Here is a 26,933-nt window from a genome sequence, read left to right on the forward strand (position 1 = left end):
GTACGGTAGGATACCCTGGAGCATTATTAAGTAGTGCTAAATCAAATATCAAAGGATGCAAATAACGCTGTATTTAGCAATCAAGTTTATTTTAATAGATGCAATCAGAGTCCCATGACTGAAAATTTTGCCTCTAAGGAGAATGTTCTCACTGAGGAAAACAAGAAAAAAAAAAAGACAAAAGTGCACATTTAGGTAGGGTCCTCACTTACTCCAGAGCTGTCTGTGCTGTTTGTTAGTTCTGGCAAGATTTCTGTTTTCCTTCTCAAACGACCATTTACACTTCAACCTTGTTTTTCCCAAATACCCTGAGCTACTGTTGGAACCACTCAGTGCAAAACAAAACCAACACCCAGAAAATCCTGTTTGTGCAGCATTTAATACGGAATTTTAAATTCTGTGAATTTAGCTACAGAGTTCCGTTCTCTGTTGTCTCTCTGTATCAAAGAGAGAAGCAAGCTGTGACACAGGTGCCCGTGCAGCAGTAGCTGGAGACTGGGACCTGCCAGCGGTGGGGGCTGCCCTGCTGGGCACGTTCAGTGCTGGCCCAGGAGAGGCGTCTGCCGCGGTCACAGCCTGCTCGGACACCCAGTGCTGCCCGTGACAGGGCCGTGCTGCAAGAGCACCCTCGGAGCCCCGAGCTGAGCCGGCAGCTACCCACGTGTGCTGTCACACTCGAGACCCGCTCCCCGAGCTCGCAGCTGCCACACAAACCACCAGCAGCGGCAGGAGAGCTGTCGAGACTCACCTACACGCCTCTGCTACCTGCACAGGCAGCCTCATTCTCTGTCTACAGAAAGAGCGCTGCTGCCTGCCAGAGCTGCCACTCCAGGTACAGTCACAGCTTTTTTCCACACCAGCACCAGGCAGAGGAAGGGATGAGTCAAACAAAATGCTGCCTTTTGGATTCTGCTAGAGATTGAGGCGAGGCTCTTCTACAGTCCTGCCTTCCTGCTGGTTGTGACCACAGCCTTTGCTCCCAAGTGTACAGTCATGATATAATATTAAATACATACATCTCACAGCATTTACTGAAAACACTCTTTCTCATTCAGCTGGTCTGGATACTCGAAGGGAGGGAGGGAGGCATCTGGATGGCAAGATCTGCAGGAGGACGATCACTGCTGTTGGACTGTGAACTGCAATGAGACGCGGCTGTTCTCCAGTGGTACTGTAAGTGGCATTTGTCCTCCAAGCGCTGGCATAAGGACCTGAGCCATCAGCACTGTACCAGCAGTATCCTGACCTAGGTAAAACATGCATTGCAACACAGACTGGCTGCTGAAACGATGAAAACTTCATCTATTGTCCCTGCTTCAAAAGGTGGTGGCCCTAGTAACTGAGAGACGCTGACAAACCAACCTGTTAGATTCTCCTGAAGCCAAGTGCTGTTCATCACAGTCAGGAGAGCTTTGCTGACTGACCCCAGGTGATGACCACTTCCTGTGGGGACCAGCAGATAACAACAAGCAGACCGAGGTGGATCTGTAGCAGTGGTGATTCCTCAGGTGCCAAAGCTGGGGTGAAATACCTCATCTTCATGTTGTCTTAAAAGCCAGGTAAAACCGATCCCTGTGTAAGAGACTCTATTGCACCTGAGCAGAAGCCTGCAGTTCAGAGCAGTGTGTGTACTGGTGCTGCCTACAAACCTCTGTTTTGGCCACATCCCTTACGCAGTGCTCCATCACCCATAATATAAAAAGTGCACGCAATATACAGGGCATATACATTTTAATGTCATCATGGGTAGTGGGTCTGCTACTGCTCTGACTTAGCACACTGGGGAGAAAATTGCTTTTGGTAGTGCTTTCCCTGGTTCTTGACAGGGCAAAAGAATTTACAGGAAGTCCAGAGATCACATGTGTTGGAGAAGGGGCTGCACATCCCCCTGTTGCACTGGCCCTTTCCCCACATCTCTGACCCAGGGAGATGGGTTTTCCTTAGCTTTGCTGGGCATGTGCTGCTGGCTGCTGTGTTTTCCCCCCGCTGCCCCGACCTGGGGAGAGCCTGCCAAATGATGGCCTGTCACACTGGGAAGATGAGGAAGTGGATCAGACAAAAAAAAACAGAGAGGAAAAGCAGCTGAAAGCCAGGGGCAGTTAACAGCTGGCCTTGTGAAGCCTCATGTCAGTAGTGTACAAGAACACTGCCAAACACACATTATCCAAGAGTTTTAACACAATTTATTTTATGCTTAAATAATCAACTAGATCATCCAGTGTTTGTTGTTTTCATACATATGTAATTAGAGCTATTATCAATGAATGCTGTTTCCATATGAATATAATCAACAAATTAAAGTATTTCACCAAAACCCAAATAAAAATGCCCTTTAAAACACAGCAGCCTTAACAACCTAATATTACACTGCTAGGATGATTACAGATGATTGGCTTACTGAAAGATTCTACATCTTATAGCCAGTACACAATACAGTAATAATTTTACAGCGTGCTGCCAGTCTATTAGCTAATAATTTCTCTTCAGTTCATTTAAAAATATCCCAAACTTGTGCTCCTTAGAGCACCAACCCACTTCTAAAGCTGCAAGCATTACCCCCATTATAAAGCGAGAACAGATAGCACCCCCCTCCCCATAATGCAACTACTGTATATGTTATGGGTCTTAGGTCATTTCATTGAAAAATTGGCAACAGCAACAAATATTAGATGAAGGGCTTTGTGTTTACAGATAAAATCTTATTTTTCATGTTGCGGTATAGTGTTTGCAAAACTGGAAAAGATTTAATCAAAATAAGGTGAAACACATGCATCAAAATATTAGTACTCTGAAGAAAAATTTTCACAGAACTACAGAATTCCTCATTTTGGGAATCATTTAAATTTGCAGCAGATTTTAAAGATTTTTTTAAAATCAAGCTAGCGTTTTTGCATATACAAACATTATAATTGCTAATATACAAGAATCTGTGAAGATACACCCAGAATATCCCTGTAGGTGCAGCCATTTGAGACACCTAGCCTGCTCAATGCATTTGCAATATTCTGTTTGTGATCGAAAAGGCAGTGCCTTATCAACATTTATTCTATTTTGTTAGAATTTATACAGTGTTATTTATTTACAGCAAAACTATCGATGTTTAAAAAAGAAACAAATAGTGTTTTATACCCTGACAGTTTGGGTCCAAGAAAAATAAGGCGAGCTGTTGTGGATTTTAGTATTTTTAGTGTCTTTCCATGGTTTAACCATTTTGTCTTCGCACATCCTCTCTGGCCACAGGAATTTATTTCTTTTGAGATGACATCAAACTGCTTGAGAGAAGCTGTTAACAGCATGGCATCTTGTATTTACACTGCATTGGTAACTGCGCACCCTCCAATCCCGTGAATGAACGTGAATTTCCATGCTCTGTAAATTGGCTCATGCTAAATTAATTTTTTTGTTTGGGGTTTTTTTTTTTGTTTGTTTTTTTTCTTTTTGCATAAAAACCATGCGGTTAATGTGGGGAAGCAGCAAACACACGCACACTTTTATAGGTGAATGTTTAATTCCTGTTGATTTTTCTTCTGTGAGTGTCCCTCTAGAATACTGGCAGTAAAAGCACACAGTTCTGTGGAAAGAAAACAGAGAACAGATCATTTAAGAATATCTCCTAAGAATCTATTTCATGCCTTTCCCTGACTAAACAGAAAAGTTGTAATTGGCATGATGGAATTCTGCAGTAGGCTAAATCACACAGTTTCTAGGTAGGCAATGACATTAGCTGAGCTCCCCGCATGAGGGGAAAATGGAGCTGCAGATGTCCACACTGCTTGTGAACTGATTTACAAATATGTTTGCAGCACACTGCATTTCATCACCTTGGACACGGCACCAGCTCATCAGATCCAATGATGACAAGGAATAGGTTCTTTTATCCTGGAAGGAACAGCATCATCTCCCGACCGAGAGAGCTGCTGCTTCCACGGCACGTTTTTCTTCATTGTGTGCAAGCATCCCCACAGTGATGGAAAACCTGCTCTCCTTGCACATTCCCCTCTGCCAGTTGCTCAGGGAATGTGATTGGCAGAGCCAGGAATGCAGAGCCCAGCCTTTAGGAGGCTTGGTGAAGGACAAAAGCGAGGACGAGGAGCAGCCCCATCCATCTCCCGCCTGGCTTGCATAAGCAGCACGGAGGAGACAGGGTCGTGCTCCTGCTCTCTCACCCCTCAAACCAGAGCCATGCACATAAAGACAGCAAGTTTGTGACATTTGTTGTACAACAGCAGAGAGGGCAGGAAGCAGAAACACAACCACACCAGCGAGCGGGAGCTGGAAGGCCCGCGGCTCTCCGGCACCTGGGCACGGGGCAGCCTGCTCGGGAGCGTGGCTGGCGCGGCGCCGGCGGCACTCGGGCTGGCACGGACATGCCTGGTTACTAATCAGGTCACAGGTCCAGGAGCACTCGCAGTCTCCTTCCACGCTAAAGCAACCTGTCCTTGCCCACATCTACAGTTGTCATAAATCTGTCCGGCTGCTAAGAGCTGCCTGTTCCCACTGCAGCAGTCACACCAGCTCACACCGTGCTGTCCTGCAGAACTGCACGCAAGAGTTCTTGGCTTCTCCTTTCAACCCATGCTTCACCATGGGCTTATTTGCAATGGTGACAAGGACATTTTCACAGCAAAACCTAGCTAACATCGTGATTTTTTTCAAACACTCCAAAGAAAAGAACCACCTCTGCCTCCTCAACAGGATTGTTTTTGTCTTTTGTGATTACAAAACAAATTGTTTTTCTGTAGAATCCCCTGCCTGTGCAAATACATCCACTTCTGCACCCAAACTAAACGCTCTCAATGGACTCTTGACCAGGTTCATAATTACTTAGTGCACATTTGGTCATGCTTATCCTATCAAAGTTTGGAGCACAGAGATTCAACTTACAGGACAAAGTTCCCCCCTGAGCAAAGGTTCATTATTTAAGGCAGACTCTCCGAGTTCCTCAGGGACTCTAGCATGGAAGACTCGCCTACTGGAAATCCCAGGAGAAATGCATCAGCAGTCATGGGAGCAAATCTGGTTCTGAGGAACTCTGACTCTGGCTTCCTGAAGGTCAGACTCTGTTTCACACATTAGGCAAAGGCTGCCTTATTTATGTCATTTCATTTTAAAATGAAATGCTTTTCCCCTATCCCTGGTGTCTTTTGCATCAAACTTGTATGCTGGCAGGCTCTTTAGCTGCACTGCTTATGGGGTTCAATGCCTGAATGTACACATTTCTGCTGCTTTGCCCCTGCAGATTGACAGTGGAGCAGCACGGGACCCAACACGGGACACAATTTCATACAAGGAGTGCCATAGCTTTGGCTTGCTTTTCTCCCATATCCCTGAGCTCCATAAAGGGGAAAGCTGTGTCAAAAGAATCACCTCCCTTTTCCAAATCATAAATATTTGATGAGTACATTGAGCAGCAAGCCACGTGAAGCTGTTATTATTCTATTAACACACATGGGAGGGGTCTCAGTAAAAGCAAGAATTCAGGGGGATGCAGTAGGTGCTTACCAGATACTGAAATCACACCAGTCACTGCACAGAGCTTGCTCCTCGGGGCTCAATCCCATAAATCCCTCAGCTAGATCCCACACACCGAGTGCTGTTTGTTTCAAATGGCACTATAGGGCCAGGGGGCTGTAGGGGCTACCTTACTTTTACATCAGTCAGAAGGGACTGGTGACTCAGGAGAGATTCTGCTTCTGTCTGTCCTTTTCCTCACTATCTGGTCTATTTGCCAGGTCCTGTTTATCCTGTTCTTAAATCCTACAGTCAGCCCTACACCATATGTATAGTAAAAGGATAACACAGAGTCTTGCATTTCCTAAACTCTTCCTCTGTCCAATTCCTGAAACCCAACAAAGCTAAGAGAAGTTCTGAGCAGAAAAAAGACATGACTATATGGTAAACCTAGGCACTTGGAGCCATGACTGATGGACCAGCATTGATAGATGTGGATAGGCTCCTCCCATATTTACAGGCACATCTCTTTGTGACTGTAGCTGTGTCATGGAGACAAAGCAGCCTCTGGCTTCGGGGTGCTCCATCATGTCCTCACAGAGCCCCCTGCAAGGGTGTCGTAAGTCTGTGCATTTGGGTTTAGCTTGGGAAGCCCTTATACCATCAGCTGCTGGCTGGCTACAATCGTTAGGGCTGGATCAATGAAATTCACAAGAAACAGTTGGTAGGGCTCATTTGTTGGCAAATATTGAGACACTTCACTTAAAAGGACTTTGACTAGCATAACTGCCCTCAAATCACGTCTGACAGTGGAAGAAGCATTTCACCCCTAGCAGGTTTATTTGTGTGCAGCTCCTTTACTATTTGTGTTTAAGTTTTTAGGGGTAGAAAGTTCTATGGATTACAAACACAAGGCATTGTAAAATTCCCAGAAATCTTGCACATGCCTGAGTATTGCTTTGCTTTATTTTCCAAGAAGTAAAGCTTAATTTCTATACATGAACACAAGATCATTTTCTGCTCACAAGATCAAGGGCCAGCTATTCAGCTCTGCAGCTGGAAAGAAAAGTCAGGGTAGCAAAGGCAAGCCTTTGTGCAGCCCAGGTGCTGTTCCCCATGCTGGCAAAAGCCTTCAACAAGGGAAGAAAATTGATCACACTGACCGTTCAGTGGTCGGCTTTCAGCTTTCATGAGTAACTTTTCTTCTCCACGTGTCTGACTTCTTTCTTTGTCTTAACCTTATAAGCTTCTCCCTGCTTTAAAAAAAAGTATAAACATTAACACAGTCTGCAGAGAGCACTCGTAATTGTAAACCTGCTTCCAAAACAGGCTCCACATTTTGCTGTAACAGGATAAGTAAAAAGCAGTTAAATCACATTAACACTTCATTTCAAAGATATGCACAATCTATTTATCCACTCCGCTGAGCTGCAAAAGCACAGGTCTGAAATATCATCTTCAAGTAGAAAACACAGCTCTACAATTGCAGCCTGACCCTTGGGCTGGGGTGCCTGGCTGGCAGTCAGTCCTTGGCTGAGCCCCTGCTGCCAACTGCAGCGGGAGCTGGTGCCACTGACAAGGAAAAATCACCTTTCCCAACCATCCTCCCAGGTCAGCTGGATTGCTGGGCATTCCCAACAGCAGAGGCTGTGGCTGCTCTAATGATGTTTCACAACATCTGTGCTTTAAAGTGAGCAAGTTAGTAACAGAATAAAGGGAGGAGGAAGAAAGCCAGCAAAAAACCACCACTGAAGCAGCGCAGAAGTAAAACCAATGACAGTGACGAGCAGTGCAGGTTTCAGAGTCCTTAAAACAGCAAACCCCAAAATAAAGTTCATCTTTGCTCATTAAAAGTAGCTCAATAATTATCTAAAAATAAATTCTCCAGTAATCACAAGCCTCACTCACATCAGAGAAAGCCATCAGTTTATGTGTGGCTATGGGCAGAATCTACCCCTCAGGTGATCTGCATTGATGTATTTGTGACTATTTGTGGTTTCCAACTAATCTAATCTGGTGCAGCACACTGAAAATGTTACCCCCTTGCTGGGCAGGATTTTTTTTTCCTCATGAACAGCTAGGAGAGAGGGAATGGAAGTAAGTTTGTTTCCATTCTCTTACTTCTGTGACATGTGTGTCCCCGGCTTTCTTTTTTTTTAATTTATTTATTACCAGAAGATAAAGAGTATTTGTTATCTTCGTTTCTGAATCTGTTCTCACTCAGACAAGAATTTCATTAGCCCCAATGACAGTTTTACTGGAGCAGAGACCTCTGAGGGCCATGTGCTGGCGAAGAAGGCATGAGCTCCTCTGAAGCCATTTGTTTCCAGAGGTGATGCCCATTCCCCCAAGGCCTCCTTGGGACAGCTGAGGCACAGCCTCCCCACTCCTGCCCCTGTCACTGAAGCCCTCTGCAAGAGGGGCTGGGGTGTGCTGGCACACAACAGTCCTACTCTTCCCACTGTCCTTTCTTTTTCAGGGTGATAAAGCTGGACATAGTCCAGCCCTGCAGAAGGCTTCCAATTTTGATCACCAGGGACAAAATCCTGTCTTGGTGCTTGCTTGTAAAGGATACCATTGCTTGGGTATGTTCCCATTGCCCTGAATCCTGCAAATTCTCAGTCCCCAGTGCCAGGGGTACCACACAGGTGAACGAGAGGCCGCTGGGATCAGACTGCAGCTCACTCCTTTGGGCTGGTGGAAAGGCCACACAATCCACCTGCAGCTGTAAGGCACAGATTCTGCAAGGGCTTAACCAAACACACAGACACAGCTCAACTTGATGGAACAAGCCAGGCCCCAAACCCGCGGCTCTGGCCCGCTGCCTGTTGTACAGAAACAGACCTTGATGCCCTGCACTGACAGAATTCAGCCAGGCCCCCCTGACACCGCCCCTGCCCCGTGACCCCAACACACAACTTGCCAAAAACTGCAAGCACCGCACTTTTTGCCAAGGCTTCTTGTTAAATGCAAACCTCCAGCCCTTTAGCAGCACTTTCTAGCAGTCAACACAACCCTCTGCGCCTACTGTTATTTCCTGGTAGTCCCCGGTGCATTACCATTTCACCAACTTTCCTCTCATGGGGGATAACAACGCGTCTTACTACCTTCCGGGTGATCTGTGGGAAGCAATACATGAAAAGCATCGATTTTTTTTTCCTAGATTCTGAAGGGAGAAAGTATGTTAAAAGAAGTTACTTGAATGCAAAGACTCAGAGCAGTGATGTAATTCATGATTACTTTTCTCGTGATGACGTTGCCTTCTTCATCGGTAAACTGTTCCTCTGTTACAGATTCACCAGGAATGTTTTTTGCTTCCTCACCCTAAAGAACGTGTTATAAGATTAGCAATAGAGCCTATATTCTGTCAAACCCACACATATTTCCACACCAATCCAAGCAACAAGCACATGCTAGCTTCAACTTTATGTAACAGTTTGCTTTATGTCGCACGAATTGTATGAAAGCCTTGATCATTTAGCAATGCTGATATCTGTGCATTTATTCTACAAAATGTTCCCTTAAAGCTTGCAGGCAGCTTCTAGCACAATGCTCCTATTAACTAAAGCATGTCAGGAAGCTCTCTGGGCAACAAAATCTAGTGGTCAGTCTGAGTCCTCTGAGATGGAGGCACAAATTCATGATGATATAATCTCCAATCAGACATCCCTTAGCTTTTCACAGTTTCTCAGTGCCCAGCACACACAGATACATGCTCTAAGATGGGGGAAGTTTGGGACTTAAAAAGACAGCTCTGCCTACAGCTTGCTAAACACGAGGTCTTGCACACACACAGAAGACAGACAAGACTTCTCAGCACTTACAAAATGGAGGAAGTTATCTTACGTGACACTTTGCCCAGCACGGTGCCACCGTGCCGTAGAGCCTCGGCAGCTCGGTCCATGACTTACTGAGATCAGGAGCACTCCATCCATCACTTCTCGTAGTACCAGCAATTTATAAGACCAGTGTAAATAAATGCAAAAGCAGTTTCCTAACTGCTATGCCAGTGACTTAGTTCCACTTTCAGGAATTATTGCTCAAATCATAAATAAATGACATGACTTTAGAGTCTGAGCCTAGCTGGCAGTTGAGCTTATGTTCCAGAAGAACTTTGCTAACTTCACCTCACAAAGTCATGTTTCCAAACCTGGGTGCTGAAGCAAGCACTGCTTTTGATGCTTCAAAAATATCCATTGTCTGTGCTTATATCTTTCATATAAGTAAGGCAAACATAATGATAATGTAGCTGGCCATATGAAAAATTTCCACTTGTAAATGAATAATCCAAACAAACAAAAAAGTCCTTAAAACTTTTCTTCTCCCCTCACCCTCAAACCACTATGGAAAAATTACAACTAGAGGGAGGAAGCAGAAAGAAACATTGTATAAAACATGTTATAACAATATTAACTACAAAATAATATTTGAAAGGAGACTATTATTACAGCTTTTGTAATGCTTCCACGTACTGAACAGCACAGGGCAAATACAGTTTCTATTTACTGCAGTCTATACACTACACAGTTGTCTACACAAGCTCCTGGCACTGCTCTGTAACAAACAAATAACAGTGATGCCATGTGTATTTTTTTAAAACCGTTTTCCCTACTAACGCAGCTTTTTCAATATGTACATTGTAATGTTAGGATTGTATGCTATTTCTAAGCTCTAAGCAAAACAAACCTTTCCTTTTGTTTACAAGCCATTTGTGGTCTTTTCTAGCCAAGCTTTTCCATTTTCCTTGCTTGGGGAGGACTGCAGTGGGCAGGAGCCAGGGGGGAGTATTGCAGAGCAGAGCCCCTGGCCACGTTTGTCATTCTTCACAAGTACAGAATTTCTGCTGGTTTCACACTGAAAGCTGTACCAAAGTCACCACTCGATAATTAAGCAGTGGAACAGTTTCAGACATTTTACACATCTTTTTCCCCAGGCTTTCACAGGCTGTTAACAAACTGTACAACTTGCTGAAGTTTGGTGCTTCAGGAAGCATTGCCCAGAGAAGGGCAGGCTCCACAGCCAGGTAGATTCCACTGCATAGGGACATAAGGATGATGTCCTGTGCCTGAGACACACCTGGGGCTGCGGGGACCTAGCTGAGGTGCCCGGGCTAGGGGAACGGTGGCATCCCTACAAAAGCACGGCAGAACAAACAGCTACTGAAGCCCTCAGATGGAGCCTGAACACTTCATTCCCCAGAGGGTCTCTGAGGAGGGGTCCCAGAAGAAGGAACGACACACCTGCCTAAGCACTGCCCCAGGCTCCGTGCAGGAGGAGGGAGGTGCGAGGTTGGTCCCTGCGGCGAGTGGGGCCCCAGCAGCAGCCGGCTGCTTCCTTTCTCATGAGCGAGGCGGCAGAAACAAGAACGGGACGGGACTGCTGCGAGGCAGGAGGCAGTGACTGGGTAAAGGGTTTGGGAACTGAAACCTGTGGGGTTTCCTACTCACAGAGAGATGGGAGGGGGAAAGACTGTTTCTGGAGACTTCATACTTTAATCAGATGCATAGCAGATGGGGAACTAGCTGCACAGTTTCTGTCCTGGCCTTCCACATGTGGGTTCAGAGACGCGCAGTGGGCTCCAACACAGGGCCCTAAGGAGCAAGAGGGAACCCTGGCTCAGACATCCCATGGAGAACAAAGGATCCTCTCATGAGCAGGATCTCCAAAGGCACTACAACAAAACCCATGAAAACCAGAAATAAAATAACATGGTCAGTAGCAAGGTCACCAGACTACTTGGCACACCAACACCACTTACGTGTACTGGTTCTTTGACTCCTTACAGCAGCTATGAGCAAGGTTATCCCTTAAAACAACCTAGCGAGAATTACCGTGTTCAGCTTTAAGATGAAAAGTGTACTGCTGCACTGAAAGATGTCTCTTGAAATAAAATGCAGTTTTAAAGGTGTGGTGAATCTTGGGTTTTAATTAGCTACACGCTCCTTTAAGCACAATTTAAGGATAAATGCTGTAAATACTCAGCAGTCAGCACGCGTGAAATCCAGCTTTCACAATTCTATTGCTGGTGGGTAGTTAAACAAATTACAGCAGGGCTCACAACTGGCAGGAGGTAGATCTGATTTACTGACTTTCCTAATCCTATGCAGTTATAAAGATGGATGTTTGCTAGGAAAAAAATCCCTACCCACTGGCAGTTTTAGTTGTAAGATCTCAAACCAGCATTGGGTTAGAAAGGCACACTAGATGACCTTGTCAACAAAAGCTGTTTTTAAACACAAAGCTGGTGCATCTGCGTCACAGCTAAAGAACAAAATTCTTTCCGCTGCATCATACTTATGTGGGCTTCATTTTACCCTTGACCAGTCAAAATCACTGTCACAATACCAAAAGCTTTAGAAAGGCAGGGAGAAAACTTAATACCATGATTACTGGAAGCCCAGTTATATCCCTGGGACTAAAGCATACAAAGGCTGCAGTCTGCAAGCCTCAGCTCCAGAACATGCCAGGAAGCTTTGCAAAGCAGAGTGCTTTAATGTCACCCTGCTCACTGGAGTGTAGTCCTGCCAAAACCAGCTGCTATCCTCTCTCTGCTGCTCTCCAGGGCACGAGAAGCAAAGAGCAGTTTCCTCAAAGTCTTCTGCCAGCTCCACTGATTTTCTTAACAGTTATTTGCACATTATGGGTGTTCCCAGGGACCTCCAGATAAATGAAGTTACACAGTTGGTGCTGCAGTATTGTGCCAAAGTTCACCGTAGATTTGTCAGAGCTCTGGTTTTCTTTCATGTTTGTTTTGTTACTAGAGGGATAATCGTCCCTTTTATTCCTCCCATACGTCTAGTGTTGTTGTAACAGTGGAGAAAAAAGGTGCAGCTGGATGTGTCTTACCCACATGGATAAAAAGGCAGGCGGAAATAAGCAAGACGGAAAGATCCTAAATATTTAATTTTGCCAAGGACCAGAGGCAATGCTGCAATGGGAACAGGAGCTGTACAGAGTGCTCAGGCCTCTTCCCTCACTGGCCTAAGCCAGCATCAGGACATAATCCCTTCAGCCTCGAGATCACATTCTTGTAATGCATGAAGAGCAGCTGCGCCTCAGTCTCCTTGGGGTCTCAAGCCTCTGTGGCAGTGGCAGGAGAAACAAACATCTTCCATTAAGGTCATTTTCATTAGTGAGTTCTGCCTCTCAGGGAGACCTTGTTAATCAGACGCCACAACTCTCCGCCTGCGCCCGTGCTGAGTCTGTAGCTGCTTGTTTGCAGATGTATTGCTAAAGCCACAGGAGGGGGAGAAAAATCCCAACAAAACAACAGGCAAGGCAGAGAGGCCTGAGAGCAAATGGTGCTGCAACTGGGACAGAGTGTAGTCCACTACTGGGAGCTGGGGCACAGGTCTGGCATGTGTGGCATGGAGGACAACGTGATGAGCACCCTCAGAACAGCACTTGCAGTCTGGGGTTTAATTTACTTCCTCTTGTCTTACTGAGGCCGGCAGCTCCAGCTCTCATGGGGCAGGACAGGGTGAGGGCACTCACCTGCAGCTCTCCCAGCCAGACAGGGACTGCAGTGGAGAGGCTGTGCCCAGCTGAATACACAAAAGGAAATGCCTCCCATCTTCCCCACACAGGGCATAGGCATTTAATTCTTATCACCTACAGGATGGCCACATTTCGTTTTCCATAAATAAGCCTCCCCTTAATAGCAAGACCATGGGAGCTGCTGGCTCTAGTTTGACTAACTGCTGCTCAGGCCACTTCTCCCGTGCAGGCTGAACCAAACCCTCCACGATCAGTAATGGGGCATTTCATGGGCAAAATGCATGGAAAGGGACAAAACTTTAATAAAAATTGGCAAGAAATAGTAAAAATACAAGATCCTAAATTACATCAGATTTGAATAACCACTGCTTAGAAATGTATTTTACTTTCCATTACATTCTACCATAAACCTTTTGGCAAGAATCTTACTACAACAGCTTTAGCCAAAAATTCGTATCCATGAAAGATTTAACAACCTCTGAAAAAGCAGGAAAAATTGGACACTGATTTCTGCCATGACTGAATAAAAGGAGCTTTGGATCAGGCTTTGAATGTGCACATTGTGGCAAGCACTCTTATTTTTCCCTTGTGTGCTAATTGCTCACATTCTTGCACTACCATAAACCCATTTCTTTTGCAATGCCCCATCCCATCAATCTACCATGTGAACACAAGAGGGGAAAGGAAGAAAAACAAAAACATCTGCACTACCTTGAGGTTAGAATACGATCCTATTACATGTGGAAATGGGCATCAGTCCTTGCTTGTCTGGTTTTATGGGCTCAGCCCTCTGAAGTGCTAAATCTCATGGGAATGTGCTCTAGAGTGCTGAGCACTTGACAGGACTCAGCTCTTGGACTGCTGGGAAAATACCTCCGTGGGAGAGAAAAGCCTTTCCCCATATTTGGGCCAGGACAGAGAGCAAAGGCAGCAGTTAAATGGAAGTAATAGTGTCAGCAATACTGCAGAGTGGCACGGAAAGCAAAAACAAGGTGAGAAAGAAGAGCAAAGGTAATGAAGCAGTTCAGCCCTGACAGTACCTGTGGAGGCACATGGCAAAGCCTTTCTTCCACGGGACTCAATTTATCCTCAAGGTTTTGGTGTCAGCAAACTTTATGCCTGCAGGCTGTGTGAGTACCTCTGTTGCTTTTAATGCAACAAGCAGGCAGTAATGAATACCAGGAAGAACAATTAATATTAGGAAGAAATTCTTTACTGTGAGGGTGGTGAGGCACTGGCACAGGTTGCCCAGAGAAGTTGTGGATGAGCCACCTGTGGAATGTTCAAGGCCAGGCTGGATGGGGCTCTGAGCATCCTGGTCTAGTGGTAGGTGTCCCAGCCATGGCAGGGGGTGGGAACTGAGCAATCTCTAATGTCCCTTCCACCCCAAGCCATTCTGTGATCCTATTAATAAAGGCCACAGTAAAACAACACAGCTCCCACGTGCAGTTCTGCTCAGTGGAGGCTCCAAGCACACCCCCATCCCCTCCCCACTGCTGTTGGACATAAGCTGGCAGAGAGGGGCGCTGGGGCTGTGGAGTCAGGCACAGCACCCACTTTGCCAGGCACTGGGGCACTGGTAGGTGAGAGAGAACCTGCTGTTCCCAGCCACTGCTGGGGGCCCTGCAGCAGCAGTGTGAGTTATTTTCCCTCTGCAGACTCAGAGCATTGCTCCAGGCCTCTGAGCACTACATCCTGAGACCTCTTCCCTGATCGAGGAGCTGTTCCTCAGTTTGCACATGCTCTCACAAAGATTTCAGTTCACCCAAAGTGAACATGCAGAAAGAAGTCCAGATCCCTACCAATGTTAAATCCTGATTTTTCCATTTCATACCACCATTTCACAAACTTTACTTGATCAAAACGGTTGTTTCCACTATCAAACCCTTTCTCTAAAAGGCCTGATGATTGTTGCTTTCAAACTTTTTCTTGTTCTCTTTTAAGCTTGTCTTGAGATGCAGAGTGGGGGCTAAAAAAAGAAGCTATAAATGATCAGAAAATAACCAAAGAATCACATGTATTTTCTAATCAAGAGACAGGTACAGCTCTAATCCATCTGAGCTCAGACACGTTCCCAAGAGCGCGGGTTCAGCCGCCTCCACTCACCATGCACACCCTCCCCACTGGCTCTGCACCAGCTGCAGATTCCAACACTCAATATGCTGCTTTATCATGGCTACATTAAAAGTTCTACTCCAAATTATACCACCACACTTAAAACCAATTTTCTGTGCCTTTCTCTAAACACAGGGGCTGTACTCGGAGAGCAAGAGAAAGCTGCCTTTGACATGCTTTCCCCTCTTCTACTCCAACATTTCCTGACTGCAAACCAACGGACACCAAAATAGTTCAGACATAAATTGGGTGGGGGCCCTTAGCCACAGGCCAACTATGCAGTCTTTGAAACTGCAGCACACTCACACTTTGTGTGTTACCAGACTCCTGCAGCACTGGAGGGGCTGTACTCGCCCACAGGCCGCCTGCCCCATTTGAAAACAGAAACCACATTCCTAAGGCTGAGCAGTCAGGGCTTATCTGCGGCGGAATTACTGAGGAAGGGTTAGACTCTGACCTGCCCAGGGCCTTTCACGGAAGGCAGCAGGTTCTGCCTGGGGAGATGAGGGATAGGACAAAACATTCACTTCTGCTGAGCTCAGTTTTGCCACTCCTGGCTTGTCCCGAACGGAAGCACCACGGGTATACTGAGGAAATAGTGGTGAAGGCAGCCAGAAAAGTCACCCTGCCTCTTCCAAAAGCATCTGCACCTTGGACTGTTTGGCAGCTGTGCAGAGCAGCCTATCTGCCACCCACATTACACAAGAGGTGCAGTCCATTTTGTGGTGTGCAGACTCCTCTCCACAAAGCATGCAAGCAACAGTGATACAGATATGTGCAATTGAAATGTCACAAATTATTCCTGAAGTAACAATTACAGCTCAGGCAAACTGCACTAGTGCTGTAATAGCACTAAGGTGCCCGTCTTTTTTTTTCACGGCTTGACTATATGATTTTCTAATAAGAATCTAATAAATCCTGTAAGTTACTGAGGAATTACATAATGGTTTCTGATACAGAATTATTTCCTCATGCTACATGCTGCAGGAAAATAATGCCATACTGTATGACCACGCAAAAAATATTGTAAGGGCAAATGCAATTATTTATATGATTATGTTATCAGTATATAAAGTATATTGTGCTGTAAATAAGGGCTAACTGTAAATAAATATACTAAATAGAGCCCACTGAAGGCAATGCAAAGACTTTTTTTAACTTTGGTAGGTTTAAAATGAGGATCATCTACTGTATTGAGGTTTTCCAGAAAACATTAAGCACTTAGGACCACAAGTCTCAACCAGAGTACGTGCCTCATACTTCCTATATCCCACTTGTGTATTCCTGCAAATGTTTAACTTGTAACTTAGAATACTTTAAAGACAACAGCAGAAAAAAAAATAGTTACCTATCTCTGTCTGTGGCTCATATTTGCTCTACAGGAGACCAACATGCTGCATCTAGCTGCAGTCTTTAAGATGCCATGCACTACAGTGGCAGTGAAGGACACAGCACTCCATGCAGCACAGCTGTTTTCCAGCAGAAGACACCCATAAACCTGTGTTAAGCGAGGAAAGGCCACCTAGCACTGTGTTATAAATCCATACTGGCAATGGAAAGCACACTACCAGGGGGGCTTCAGTATGCCAAATCTGACATTCTGACACAGCAGACCAAACTCACGTCCATGCCAACGTCGCCTCAAGAACGCAAATCACCAAGTACCTTCAGAATCAACCGCCGTCGGTAAACTCTTGTAGTAATTCTCTGCTCTTCATCTGAGCTTGAATCACTCTCAGTCTCACTGTCACTGTCACTACATTCCTAATAAATGCAGTTTTAGTACATTTGAACAGCACGTTTGCAAGACAGAACATGCTGATCAGGACTAGGAGAAGGAAACAGAGGTTATCACGGACAGTGTTTTCCCTGTCTGTTATGTACATAATGACTCGCAGTTTCACTGCTGAAGTACATGATGGGAGGAGGCCCTTTTGCTCCTTGGCATGCTGTAACCTGATAATTACACCAGCTATGGAATATCTCAGCAGCTCTCACGTCTCAGAAAATGGTATTTGGAATGCATCTGACCTGTGAAATTTCAAAACCTTATGCAATTCTTTTTAATTTTGTGTTAAAAAGCCCCCTAAACCATGTCATAACTAATTGAATCTTTTTCCTCCTAAAAATTACTCTTTCAAACAAGTTTTACAGATTCACAAGGTATGGGAAGTGAATTCCCTAATAAATGAAAAGAAGACAGTCACAAGGAAGACTCGGCAAAGCACCTCCACACAAAAGGTTAAAAATAGCCCTTCTGAAGAACTTCTCCATGTAAATGGCTTTCCTGCTCAGTATTTATCTGCTTTTGTAAGTGGCAAAACTGCAGTGTGAAGCACAACCATTCTGCATTTTTTCAAGAAGGGAGCTTTTAGAGCTCAGCCCAGGGGGCACAGCCCAGTGCTGGGAGGTACCACAGGTGTCTACTCTGCCCTGGCACCCTCTGCCAGCCCTGGTGTTTCTCCTCTGATCCCCAAGGAGGTCAGCTTTGGGGCTGAGCAGCTCTGTGTGCATGTGCCTGACAAAGGGCTTCAGACCTCTGTGTGTGATGGATGCAAGGCAGAGATCCTTCTCCCATGATACTCAGCTGAACCTTTTCCTGAGCACAGAAATTTGAAAATTTCCTCTCTGTTACTCAACGACAGCCCCCCCAAACTGATTTTAAAATCATGAATAGTGGATATTGAGAACTGCATATCTGTTTCTCTTTTTGAATCTGGCCCAAGACGTCCTAAACAAGAAGCATTTCTCAGAAATTATGTGCAAAATAAGAGTGGGCATAGGTGGGTGGAGGAGAAGAACTATATAACAAAAAGCATTTAGGGCAGGATGACAGAATTCATCTGCAGTCCTCTGGCACTAGTCAAATATAGATACAAAAAATTATAAACCAATCCTCTCCTGAAGAAGTAACAAGAAAGCAGAAGATTTCCAGAGGGCACAAAGGCTTTAGAGGGAGAGATATTTTTAATAAACAGCTTTAAGTGGTTTATTTGTGATGGAATTCTGACACTGAGAGTCACCTTGACCATGTGCTGGACATCATCCTCTCTGGAATAACAGAGCAACTGTGCTGTGCTCCTCTCATTTAGAAAGATCACTGGAATCTGATGCTTGAGCATTTGCAAAGAATTATATGACCTACACCATTACTGCACTGCTTTTGTAAATGTTTATGTGGACTTGGGATGAAGCCAAGGATTTGTTCCATCCACGTCACCAGGCATCAGACCAGTATCAATTGTCTGCACTTATCTCTTGGTGCAAACTTTGTACCAGAACACTGCTTCTGCTGCAGCCCTTCTCTTGCAGGTGGGTGACTCTTGCTTCCTGGCTCTTTCCAAATGGGTCATGGATAAAATATCTTACTTTGGCAAGTTGTTTTAGTTTGTTCTCCCTTTTTCTCCACAGAAATAAATCTACTTCTTCCATACTTTTCTCCTTATGGAGCATTTCTGAAGAATGCCTTGCAGAAGACTGCAGTTGAAATTTTCTTTCTGTTTTCATGACAGCACATGAAGTGTCTCACCATGAGTTGGACTGCGCTAGTAATTAAACTTACGGAATTTCAATTAGATAAGAAGGCATTATTGAAGAAATAGCAACAAAATAATAGAAGCAGTTCTTGTCATTCTAACAGATGCTAGTTTCTTACCCACTCAGGCTGGGTGAGAGACCTACATTTTTAAATGACATTATTTTCTGATACCAGTTTATTAAAAGATCATGCCTATAAAAAGACTTGTTATTCGGTAGATAAGATTATCAGCCTTTACCCGTAAAGCGAAGTAGTGCAGAGAGCACGCCCAAGGAAAGCACTTGCTTATTCTTCTCAATCCAGATGCGATATCCAACAGTAAAGAGCACAAAAAGGGGGTGACAACTTATCTTCCCACTGCTGGGAATGCAGAGGGGTTAGTGCAGCGTGTCAGCACACCCTCAGCACGTGCATCTACACATGGACTTAATCAGTGCATGGCACCACCAGACTGAGGCCTGCCCAAAGCATACAAACACTGAGGAACACTGCCATCTGCCTTTTAACTGCCTTAGAAGAAGGCAAAGGCTCCTACATTTTTTAAGTATTCCAGTAATTAGTGAACATTAGGAAAGATCTTACTGTGTCACGAACTAATAACAAGATAATAACAATCATATGCTGCATAACTGCTGAGACTGATTATGTTACTATCTAATAAAAGAATTCTTGGTTGTATAATCGAAAGAATAGTTTAAAATGAACTAATTTAAACCTGCATGATTTACTGCAGCCCACCACAGCCAACATTTTTATTGTGCTCTAGTAAAAAAAACCCGATATAATGTAGAAACAATTCTACTGAAATATCTTCCTTCCAAAAGTTGTAATCTCCTCCTGCATTATGCCCAAGAAAAGACAACCTCAGCAGAGAGAATAATGTGGAAGAAACTCTGCAATTCCCCTTTTCAGCCTGGTTCCCTGCTGGCCCTGAGGTCTATTCTGTGGCGACCCTCGCACTGCTGGGGTGCGAGGCACACGCAGCTACTGGGCTACAAGCCATTCCTTGAGCCAACTTTACTGCTAAGCTTCTGGTGAATAAATAGAAGCAACTGAGAAAGCTATCAAAATCTTCAGTGTCAGAAAGCAGCTTATAACTGGGGTTCTGCAGTTAAGGGTGTACGAGTCAGGCAAGGTAGAAAGGAAGAGAAGCCCCTTGGCAGTATTTTAAGGAGAAAGAACCACCACCTGGAAAAATGCTTTACATGTTTGGAAATCTTTTGATCCCTCTCAGCTGGATGGACTTTGCAGTTGGGATGAACAAGGCCATGAAAGAAAAAACATAAGGAGGAGATTAAATGACACCCAAAATTTATTTTTCTGCAAATAACAGAGTAAAAAAAAATGCAGTTAGTGTTGGGAACAAAGAGCAGGACAGAGCCTGAAGGGTCCCTATATTTCTTTGCTCCTAGCATTTGCTTCAATGCCACAGGAAGAGTGGGAAACTAGTGGCAACACCTTAGTGGAAACAGATGGAGGACAGCTGAGCTGTTTGGCACTGTTTGCATAGGCGCTGTGTCATGGCAGGGAAGGGCCTGTCCCCCAGTGATGCAGGACAGCGGTCCCAGAAGCTGCTCTAACCTCTTCCAGGGCTCAGGGCCAGGCCGGGAGGGGATTGTGCAGCCCTGCTTGGCTCCTCTGCCTATCCTGACTCCACCCCATTGTGTTGTGTTCACAACACAAATATAAATTTCCAGTAACTTCCATTTTTCCCAATTCAGTAATAAACTGAAAAAAATTAAAAAGGATAACAAAACCCAAACCCTAACCCTGTCACAAACATTACAAGTCATACAAAAAAATTTGTCAACCAATATGTCAAGCAACAGGGACTCCTCACATTGTTAATTATTACAGGACATACTGTACCTTCTGTTCAGACATTACTGCTCCCTCCTCCTCTTGGATGCTTGTTCTTGGCTTGCCATCTTCAGAAGTACTCCAGCCCATCTTCTTCACACTGACAGGCACAGATGTTTTGCTGCCTTCTGTTGTTGGCTTGCTGGTCTCTTCCAAAGATTTCTGATATGCTGTTGATGATAATGTTTGCTCATCAGTACCAGTTGAGATCTGGGACTTTGTTTTCAGGACTTCTTTGTCACTGTGTTTTCCCACATCATTTAAAGCTTCTTGGATGTAGGATTTAGTTTTTGCCTCTGATGTGGACTCGGATAGGCTTCCATTTGTTTCTGGCTTCCCTACTTCTCCTTTGACATATGAGGTAACAGAATCCCGACATTGGTCCAAACTACAAGAAAAAGCAGAAGCAACAGACAGCTGTTCAGGGCTTAAATCACAGGCAGAAGGGCAAAGCACCAAGCCTCTCACTGAGCCTTCAGTCTGAGCACATAGGTTGCACACAGAGAAAAGTAAAATTTTAGACTCCACTTGCAGACATCATTCTATTTAACAACCTTGTCTTCTGCATCATGGCATCATTTCAGAAGCAATGAAAATATGGTGGGCACTGGAAACAAGGCCACATGTTTTATGGTAATCTACTTCCACTTGGAAAAGGGGAGGAAAAAGACAAAAAACAATACACAAAACCTACCAGTTCTCTTGTATAATCACGAGCTAAAGCCCCAAGGCACTAATTTTTAAACCGCTCTCTAACCAAGGAAGTGATGAAAGTATCTGTTACCATGCAATTACCAGTTACTTTTCCCCCAAAGTACAATATCTGTACTCCAGATAGGTCATGCCTTTTAAAAAATACTGTTATCTGCAAGTAAGTCCTTAGACACTTCAGAGTCTCAATACTATGCAGGGCCAAAGGCAAGGAAGGTTACAAAAAGATAGAAAGCTGACCAGAATTTTGCCTCAGATTACCTATGGACAGGTTTAACCTGCACTTCTGATAAACAGTTTTCCTTTGTATTCTTGCTCACTTTCTGATAAACACTATGACTGTGTAGTGCTGACATATGAAAATATGCCAGCTGTTTGCTGGCAAAAATCTTATGAAAGACAGCAAAGTAAACTCATCCAGCTAGAAACTGGTATCTTCTTAAGGAAGCCTTTTTACTTCCAAAAGTGATCTATTTTACTAAATTTAACACAATATAAAATGCAGAATAATGACACTTGCTTAACAACAGGAATCACATCAGTAGTAGTTCAAGTGCTTTACACTATTGAAAGACAATGAATTTGCTTAAAGCAATGACCAAATTCCCACTGGATTCAATAAGAGAGTATCTAATGCTACCTTGAACCTTAAAACATCCTGAGACAAAGATGCAAAAGGATGTAAACTGCTGACAGACAAATGATCACTGTGCAGATAATCATTCTGTGCTGATTTAAAGCTCCTGCAGACCTGGCTCCTTCAATTAGTGATCACAGGAGCCCCTCAGTGGGCACTGGTAGGGCTGAACAGGACAACACATACTGTGACTGTTGAAGGCTTAAGGAGGTCCAAGGGCAGGCTGGAAAAGCTCATGCAAGAGAAATGCACTGAGGATAAATAAGAAAGCATCCCTCTCAGCAGGTCATTATGTCAAAGACAAGGGAAGCTTGGGGGAGTGCAGGGGGAAAACAGCACATACATCCACTCTCCTTCCCTGAGCATCCTCTGCAGTCACTGCTGGGAGCCAACATCCAAGACTAGGTGGGTTTGGTATCACCATTCTTACCTTCTTCTGCCTCGTACCTTAGCTTTTTAAAAGTCTAGTAAATTAGCATGATATAATACACTTGAAGCAAGCGTTATAAAAAGTGACAATTCAAAAACTGGCTTATGGGGAAAGTAACAACTATCTGAGGGAAGGCAAAGAGATGCAAATGGAAAGGATGACTGCTACAAAGGTGTTCAAAAAATAAGAGTAATGTAGTATCCCAGTTTCAGATAATGTTCTTGATTCCAGCTACATCTACACACCACTTAGATTAAATGAAATAGAAATACACAAGATAAAGACCATGAAAAGCAGTATTACCTGCTGAAGATAATACAAAGTATTTCTCAAATGCCTAGATCGAGAATGAAACCTGATAAATACACATTTTTAAAGACAAATATATCTGAGGCCAAATCAAGTTTCTCTTTCAAATGTATATTTAAGTGCACACATTTGTTCTCACAGAGCAGAGAACAACCTCTGCCCTGCTGCTGGTGGCTGAGGCAGCGTGGGAAGCCTGCTGACACGCACACTGCAACACAGAGGTGCTCACCTCTCGTCCAAGCGATCCAGCAGGCTGCCGCCTATCCTGCGCCCCGATGTCGGTGCCTCGGAGACGCTGGAGGAGTCAGGCTGCCAACCTGTAATTGAAGACATTTCGTGTTCTGCTTGTTGAACACCTTTAAGAATTGACCATACTCTTTCTTCCGTCATCTCCTCAGACTCAGCTCCTTCTTCCAGACGGATGTCCTCAAACAGAGACTTAAACTTTTCTGCCGTCATCTCCTCATCAGTACCAGACTTCTCTCTCTCAGGCTGTTCAGTCCTCACTCCTCTTTTACTAGTCTCTTCACTCTGCCTTTGTTTAGCATCTTTGGATATCCCACCATAACTACCAAGATACCGCGGAAAATCCTTAAGGTCCACTTCCTCCAACTGGCTCTCGCCTACGGAAATATCTTTAGGTGTTCCTTCTCTAGGCACTGAGAAATCAACTTTGCTGTCATCCAGTGAAGTGTCTTCTTCAGTCACCACTGGCGGTGCTGCTGTACCATCTACGTGTCCCTGGGAGGTCACTAACACGTCACTCAGTCTACTGGGAGTTCTAAGGGGTGACTCTAGGCTAGAGGTGTCGCTAAGGAAATCGTCCTGGTGGAAAGGGGTGGGCGGCACGAAGCGCAACCCAGTGGGAGTTTCCAGTTCCACTTGAATGGAGGGATAACCTAAGGAAGACAGCACATTTGGACTGACTGGGATGAAGCATGGAGCAACAAATAAGCAAATGCCAAATGATTCATGGGTTACATACAGTATGAAACATATGAGGAGGTGCAGGTGTATAAGAACCAATGCAGTTCTGAGAGATTTTGTTACTTGGACCTACAGAGATGGAACAAAGAATGAGTACTGCCCATGAATAGTACAGTGAAGCCAGTACTTCTGACTATTTTTTAATAGTCTGTAAAGTTTTCAGCAATTGCTTTTGCAGCCACTTTAAACATTTTCAAGCTATAGCAGATTGTCTTATGAGCATGCAATAAATCAAATGTGGACAAGGGTGGTTGTCCCTTTACATACAAGACAATCTCTTGCAGCCATATTGTGTAAGTCTTTATTTCCAAGGGTTTGGTTTTTTTTTTTTAGATTTGGATGTTTAATTAACAGATTTTAAGGACAGCAGTAGATCATAACATAGGACAGCCACTTTTTTTTGTCAGTAGATATTATTTCTAAAACAGGTCCACATTTTTAATATGCTTTTATATAAAAATACACAATACCAGAAATACATTGTTACTAATATGTACCTCCAATTTAACCACAGAGAACAATAATGGACTAGTTGAAGAATGAAGAACAGAAATGGATCCTAAAGAGGATACTAAAAGACAGTAGATCTAAATACACAGCAGGATAAAAAACTAAAGTAAGGAAGTTAACAAAGGGATAAGAGAACAGAAACACAAGGGAGAGCTATATGAATATTTCAGGTACAGTGAAGTTATACGGGTGAGAGGACTGTGGTGAGTAAGGAGATCTTGGTGATCTTGAAGATTGAGGTGATCTTGGTGACATTGGTACAATCAGATACACTGACCAAATAAAGAGAAAAGAAAAATTGATGAAAACATGAAAAAAAAAACCCAACCCATACAAAAGGATTAAACTGAATACACACATTAAAAAATGGCAACGAAACCTTAAGTTCGCATTCTGGCAAATGAGGTTGGGCAGCCTAGGAAAGGCCAAAACACATGCTGTGGGGTACACTGGACATTGTGCTGCCTGCAGGGGGGTGCATCAACAGGGCTTGGCAGGGGGGTTGTTTCCTGAACCAGCCGAGAGAAAGGCAAAGGTGGTCTGGTCTTGGTGAGGAAAGGAAGCTTGAGGAAGGTTCAGAGAAGAGGAGAGACACAAAGCAACTGCAGAGAAGCGCTTTTTTCATAAAACATTGATGCTACTATTAAAAGGCGCAAGCAACATTTCAAGAGCAACTTTCTTAAAATGTCAACAGAAAACTATTTCTGTAGTGCAATGATTCAATGACCAGCAATGCTGCTCAATAATGGAGGTACACTGAGCTCATATGCTCTGAAGAAAAAAAAAAAAAACAAAAAAAAACTAAAATACAGAGAAAGCCAAAACATAATTGAACAAATTACAAAAACCAAAGGAAATGTTACTTACAAAAAAAAAAAAAAATCTTATTTAAGAAGTTATTTATAATACAAGTGAGTAAAATCAAAGTAATAATCCATTGCCTGTTATCTAACATTTAAAACAAGAAAAACCCAACATTTAGCATCTTCAATATACTGATAAGTAATAAGCATCCCTATGGAAATTTTGTTTTACAAGAAGAATTTCATTTATCCTTTAAATCTGACTCAAATTTAACCTTCACAATTCTGTTTTCAGTTGACACAGCTTCCATGTGAAAATTATTACACAATTTTTACCCATTAGCAGACTGAAAAAGACATTCACTCATGCACTAATAAAACATTTTCTTATTTTTCTACTGCCATTGTAGAAATGGTCCAAGTGAAAATCATAAAGCAATCGATGTTCACGGGTCTCAAAGAGGCTTGGCAGTGAATTGCACATTAATTTATTCCATGCAAATACTATGCACTTTTTTCCCCTTCTTCTTCCTTCTTTTTCTCCGGGAAGAATTTTTACTACTACATATCTAGACAGGAAGCCAAAGAATACACACATTTCCAGGTAAATTGTCAAGCATGCAATACCAAGTACATAAAAAATAGACATGGGCAAGCCTCAAAGGACAACTGCTGCAGGAGAAAAGCTTGGTCTTGTCAACTGACACCAAGGCTGGTGGGAACAAGTTTACTCAGGCACACATTTGTGGGACTCTGGGCTTACTGTCTGAGATATTAATGTGCAACCTACATATCCCCATAAATGACTTGGATGCAGCACTTGAAGGTGTACTAAGGAAGTTTGCTGATGATACGGAATTGGGAGCAGCTGTGGACACCCTCCAAGGCAGGGAGGGCTGGGCAATCACCAACCACATGAAGTTTAACAAAGACAAGTCCTGGGCTCTGCAGCTGGGATGGGGCAACCTTGGCTGTGTGTAGAGTCTGGGGAATGAGAGGCTGGAGAGCAGCCCCGTGGAAAGGGACCTGAGGGTCCTGGCCGGTGGGAAGTTGAATGTGAGTCAGCAGGAAGCTACGTCAGGGAAGGTTTAGGCTGGATATTAGGAAGAAGTTTTTCACCCAGAGGGTGGTCAGGCACTGGAACAGTGAAGCGGGCACAGCCCCAAGCCTGACAGAGAGTTCAAGAAGTGTTTGGACAATGCTCTCAGGCACATGGTGTGATTCCTGGGGTGTCCTGTGCAGGGCCAGGAGTCGGACTTGATGATCTTCGCGGGTCCCTTCCAGCTGAGGATATTCTATGATTCTATTGTATCATGCTTTAGGAGAGGAAAACCCCTTCACACATTTAAAATTACTGTTTCTGTAGAACTTACAATCTTTCTTTAAAGTCTAGTTTATACAACATTATTGTATTATTGGACATGTCATTGAATTAAATATGACTACGGAATTCAATTACCATCAATGGGATCATGAAATACGTTATTTTCATCTGCAAAACTTCTGGTGCCTGAAATATTTCCATAATCAAATATTGGTCCTTCCAACAGGGTGACGATATCTATTCGATTAATTTTTGTCAATACAGAAGTTAAGGCATCAGCTGAAAAAAAAATAGAACACATCAGAAAAAGGTTCAGCATTGCAGAACTGTGTGATTGTTTTTCTCAGTTACATTCACATCGCATTACTTACAAACTGCGGGCATGTCCCAATGCCTTTGGTTCCAGCAAACCCCAGCACCTGTCTGAGCAGTCATTCAGCTGCCTACTTATTCAAGATATATATCTATTAAGAGTCTACACACTCTCCAAGTATAATTGTATTACAACACAAAAGGCACAAAGAACAAGGTCAGATAGTTCTTGAAGAACGTATTTACTTACTACTGATACAAAATATTCTTTTACTGGAGCATAAAGGGAGTGTAAAAATCCTTCTACCATTCTGTTTTGAGGAACAACAGAATAGGCAGTCATGTAGGTAATAATGCATATAAGGCTATTCAGGCAGTACATCGTGAAATCTCATTTACAATAATCCTGTTGTGAGAACACAGTAATACTGGAAATTACTTTTACAGTG

General features: G+C 43.8%; 1 protein-coding gene across 33 annotated transcripts in view; it reads right to left on the reverse strand.

The window, feature by feature from the left end:
• Window positions 1-2,163: 2,163 nt before the first annotated feature.
• The window catches only part of ANK3 (ankyrin 3), a 347,313-nt gene continuing 322,543 nt past the window's right edge, over window positions 2,164-26,933 (reverse strand). For 22 of the 33 annotated variants that reach the window (XM_048311307.1, XM_048311290.1, XM_048311287.1 and 19 more), the window contains 8 exons: window positions 26,308-26,451; window positions 22,778-23,447; window positions 20,471-20,849; window positions 16,729-16,827; window positions 8,692-8,775; window positions 8,511-8,570; window positions 6,615-6,707; window positions 2,164-3,571 (listed from right to left, as the gene is read on the reverse strand). In XM_048311307.1, the coding sequence (XP_048167264.1) occupies window positions 6,639-6,707; window positions 8,511-8,570; window positions 8,692-8,775; window positions 16,729-16,827; window positions 20,471-20,849; window positions 22,778-23,447; window positions 26,308-26,451 (1,505 nt within the window). In that variant the 3' untranslated portion in view covers window positions 2,164-3,571; window positions 6,615-6,638. Of the gene's footprint in view, window positions 3,572-6,614; window positions 6,708-8,510; window positions 8,571-8,691; window positions 8,776-16,728; window positions 16,828-20,470; window positions 20,850-22,777; window positions 23,448-23,854; window positions 24,318-26,307; window positions 26,452-26,933 lie in introns of those variants that run through there. The other 11 variants (XM_048311273.1, XM_048311276.1, XM_048311277.1 and 8 more) reach the window with 7 other exon arrangements.

The sequence above is a fragment of the Corvus hawaiiensis genome, chromosome 8, assembly GCF_020740725.1.
Source record: "Corvus hawaiiensis isolate bCorHaw1 chromosome 8, bCorHaw1.pri.cur, whole genome shotgun sequence".
Lineage (NCBI taxonomy): Eukaryota > Metazoa > Chordata > Aves > Passeriformes > Corvidae > Corvus > Corvus hawaiiensis.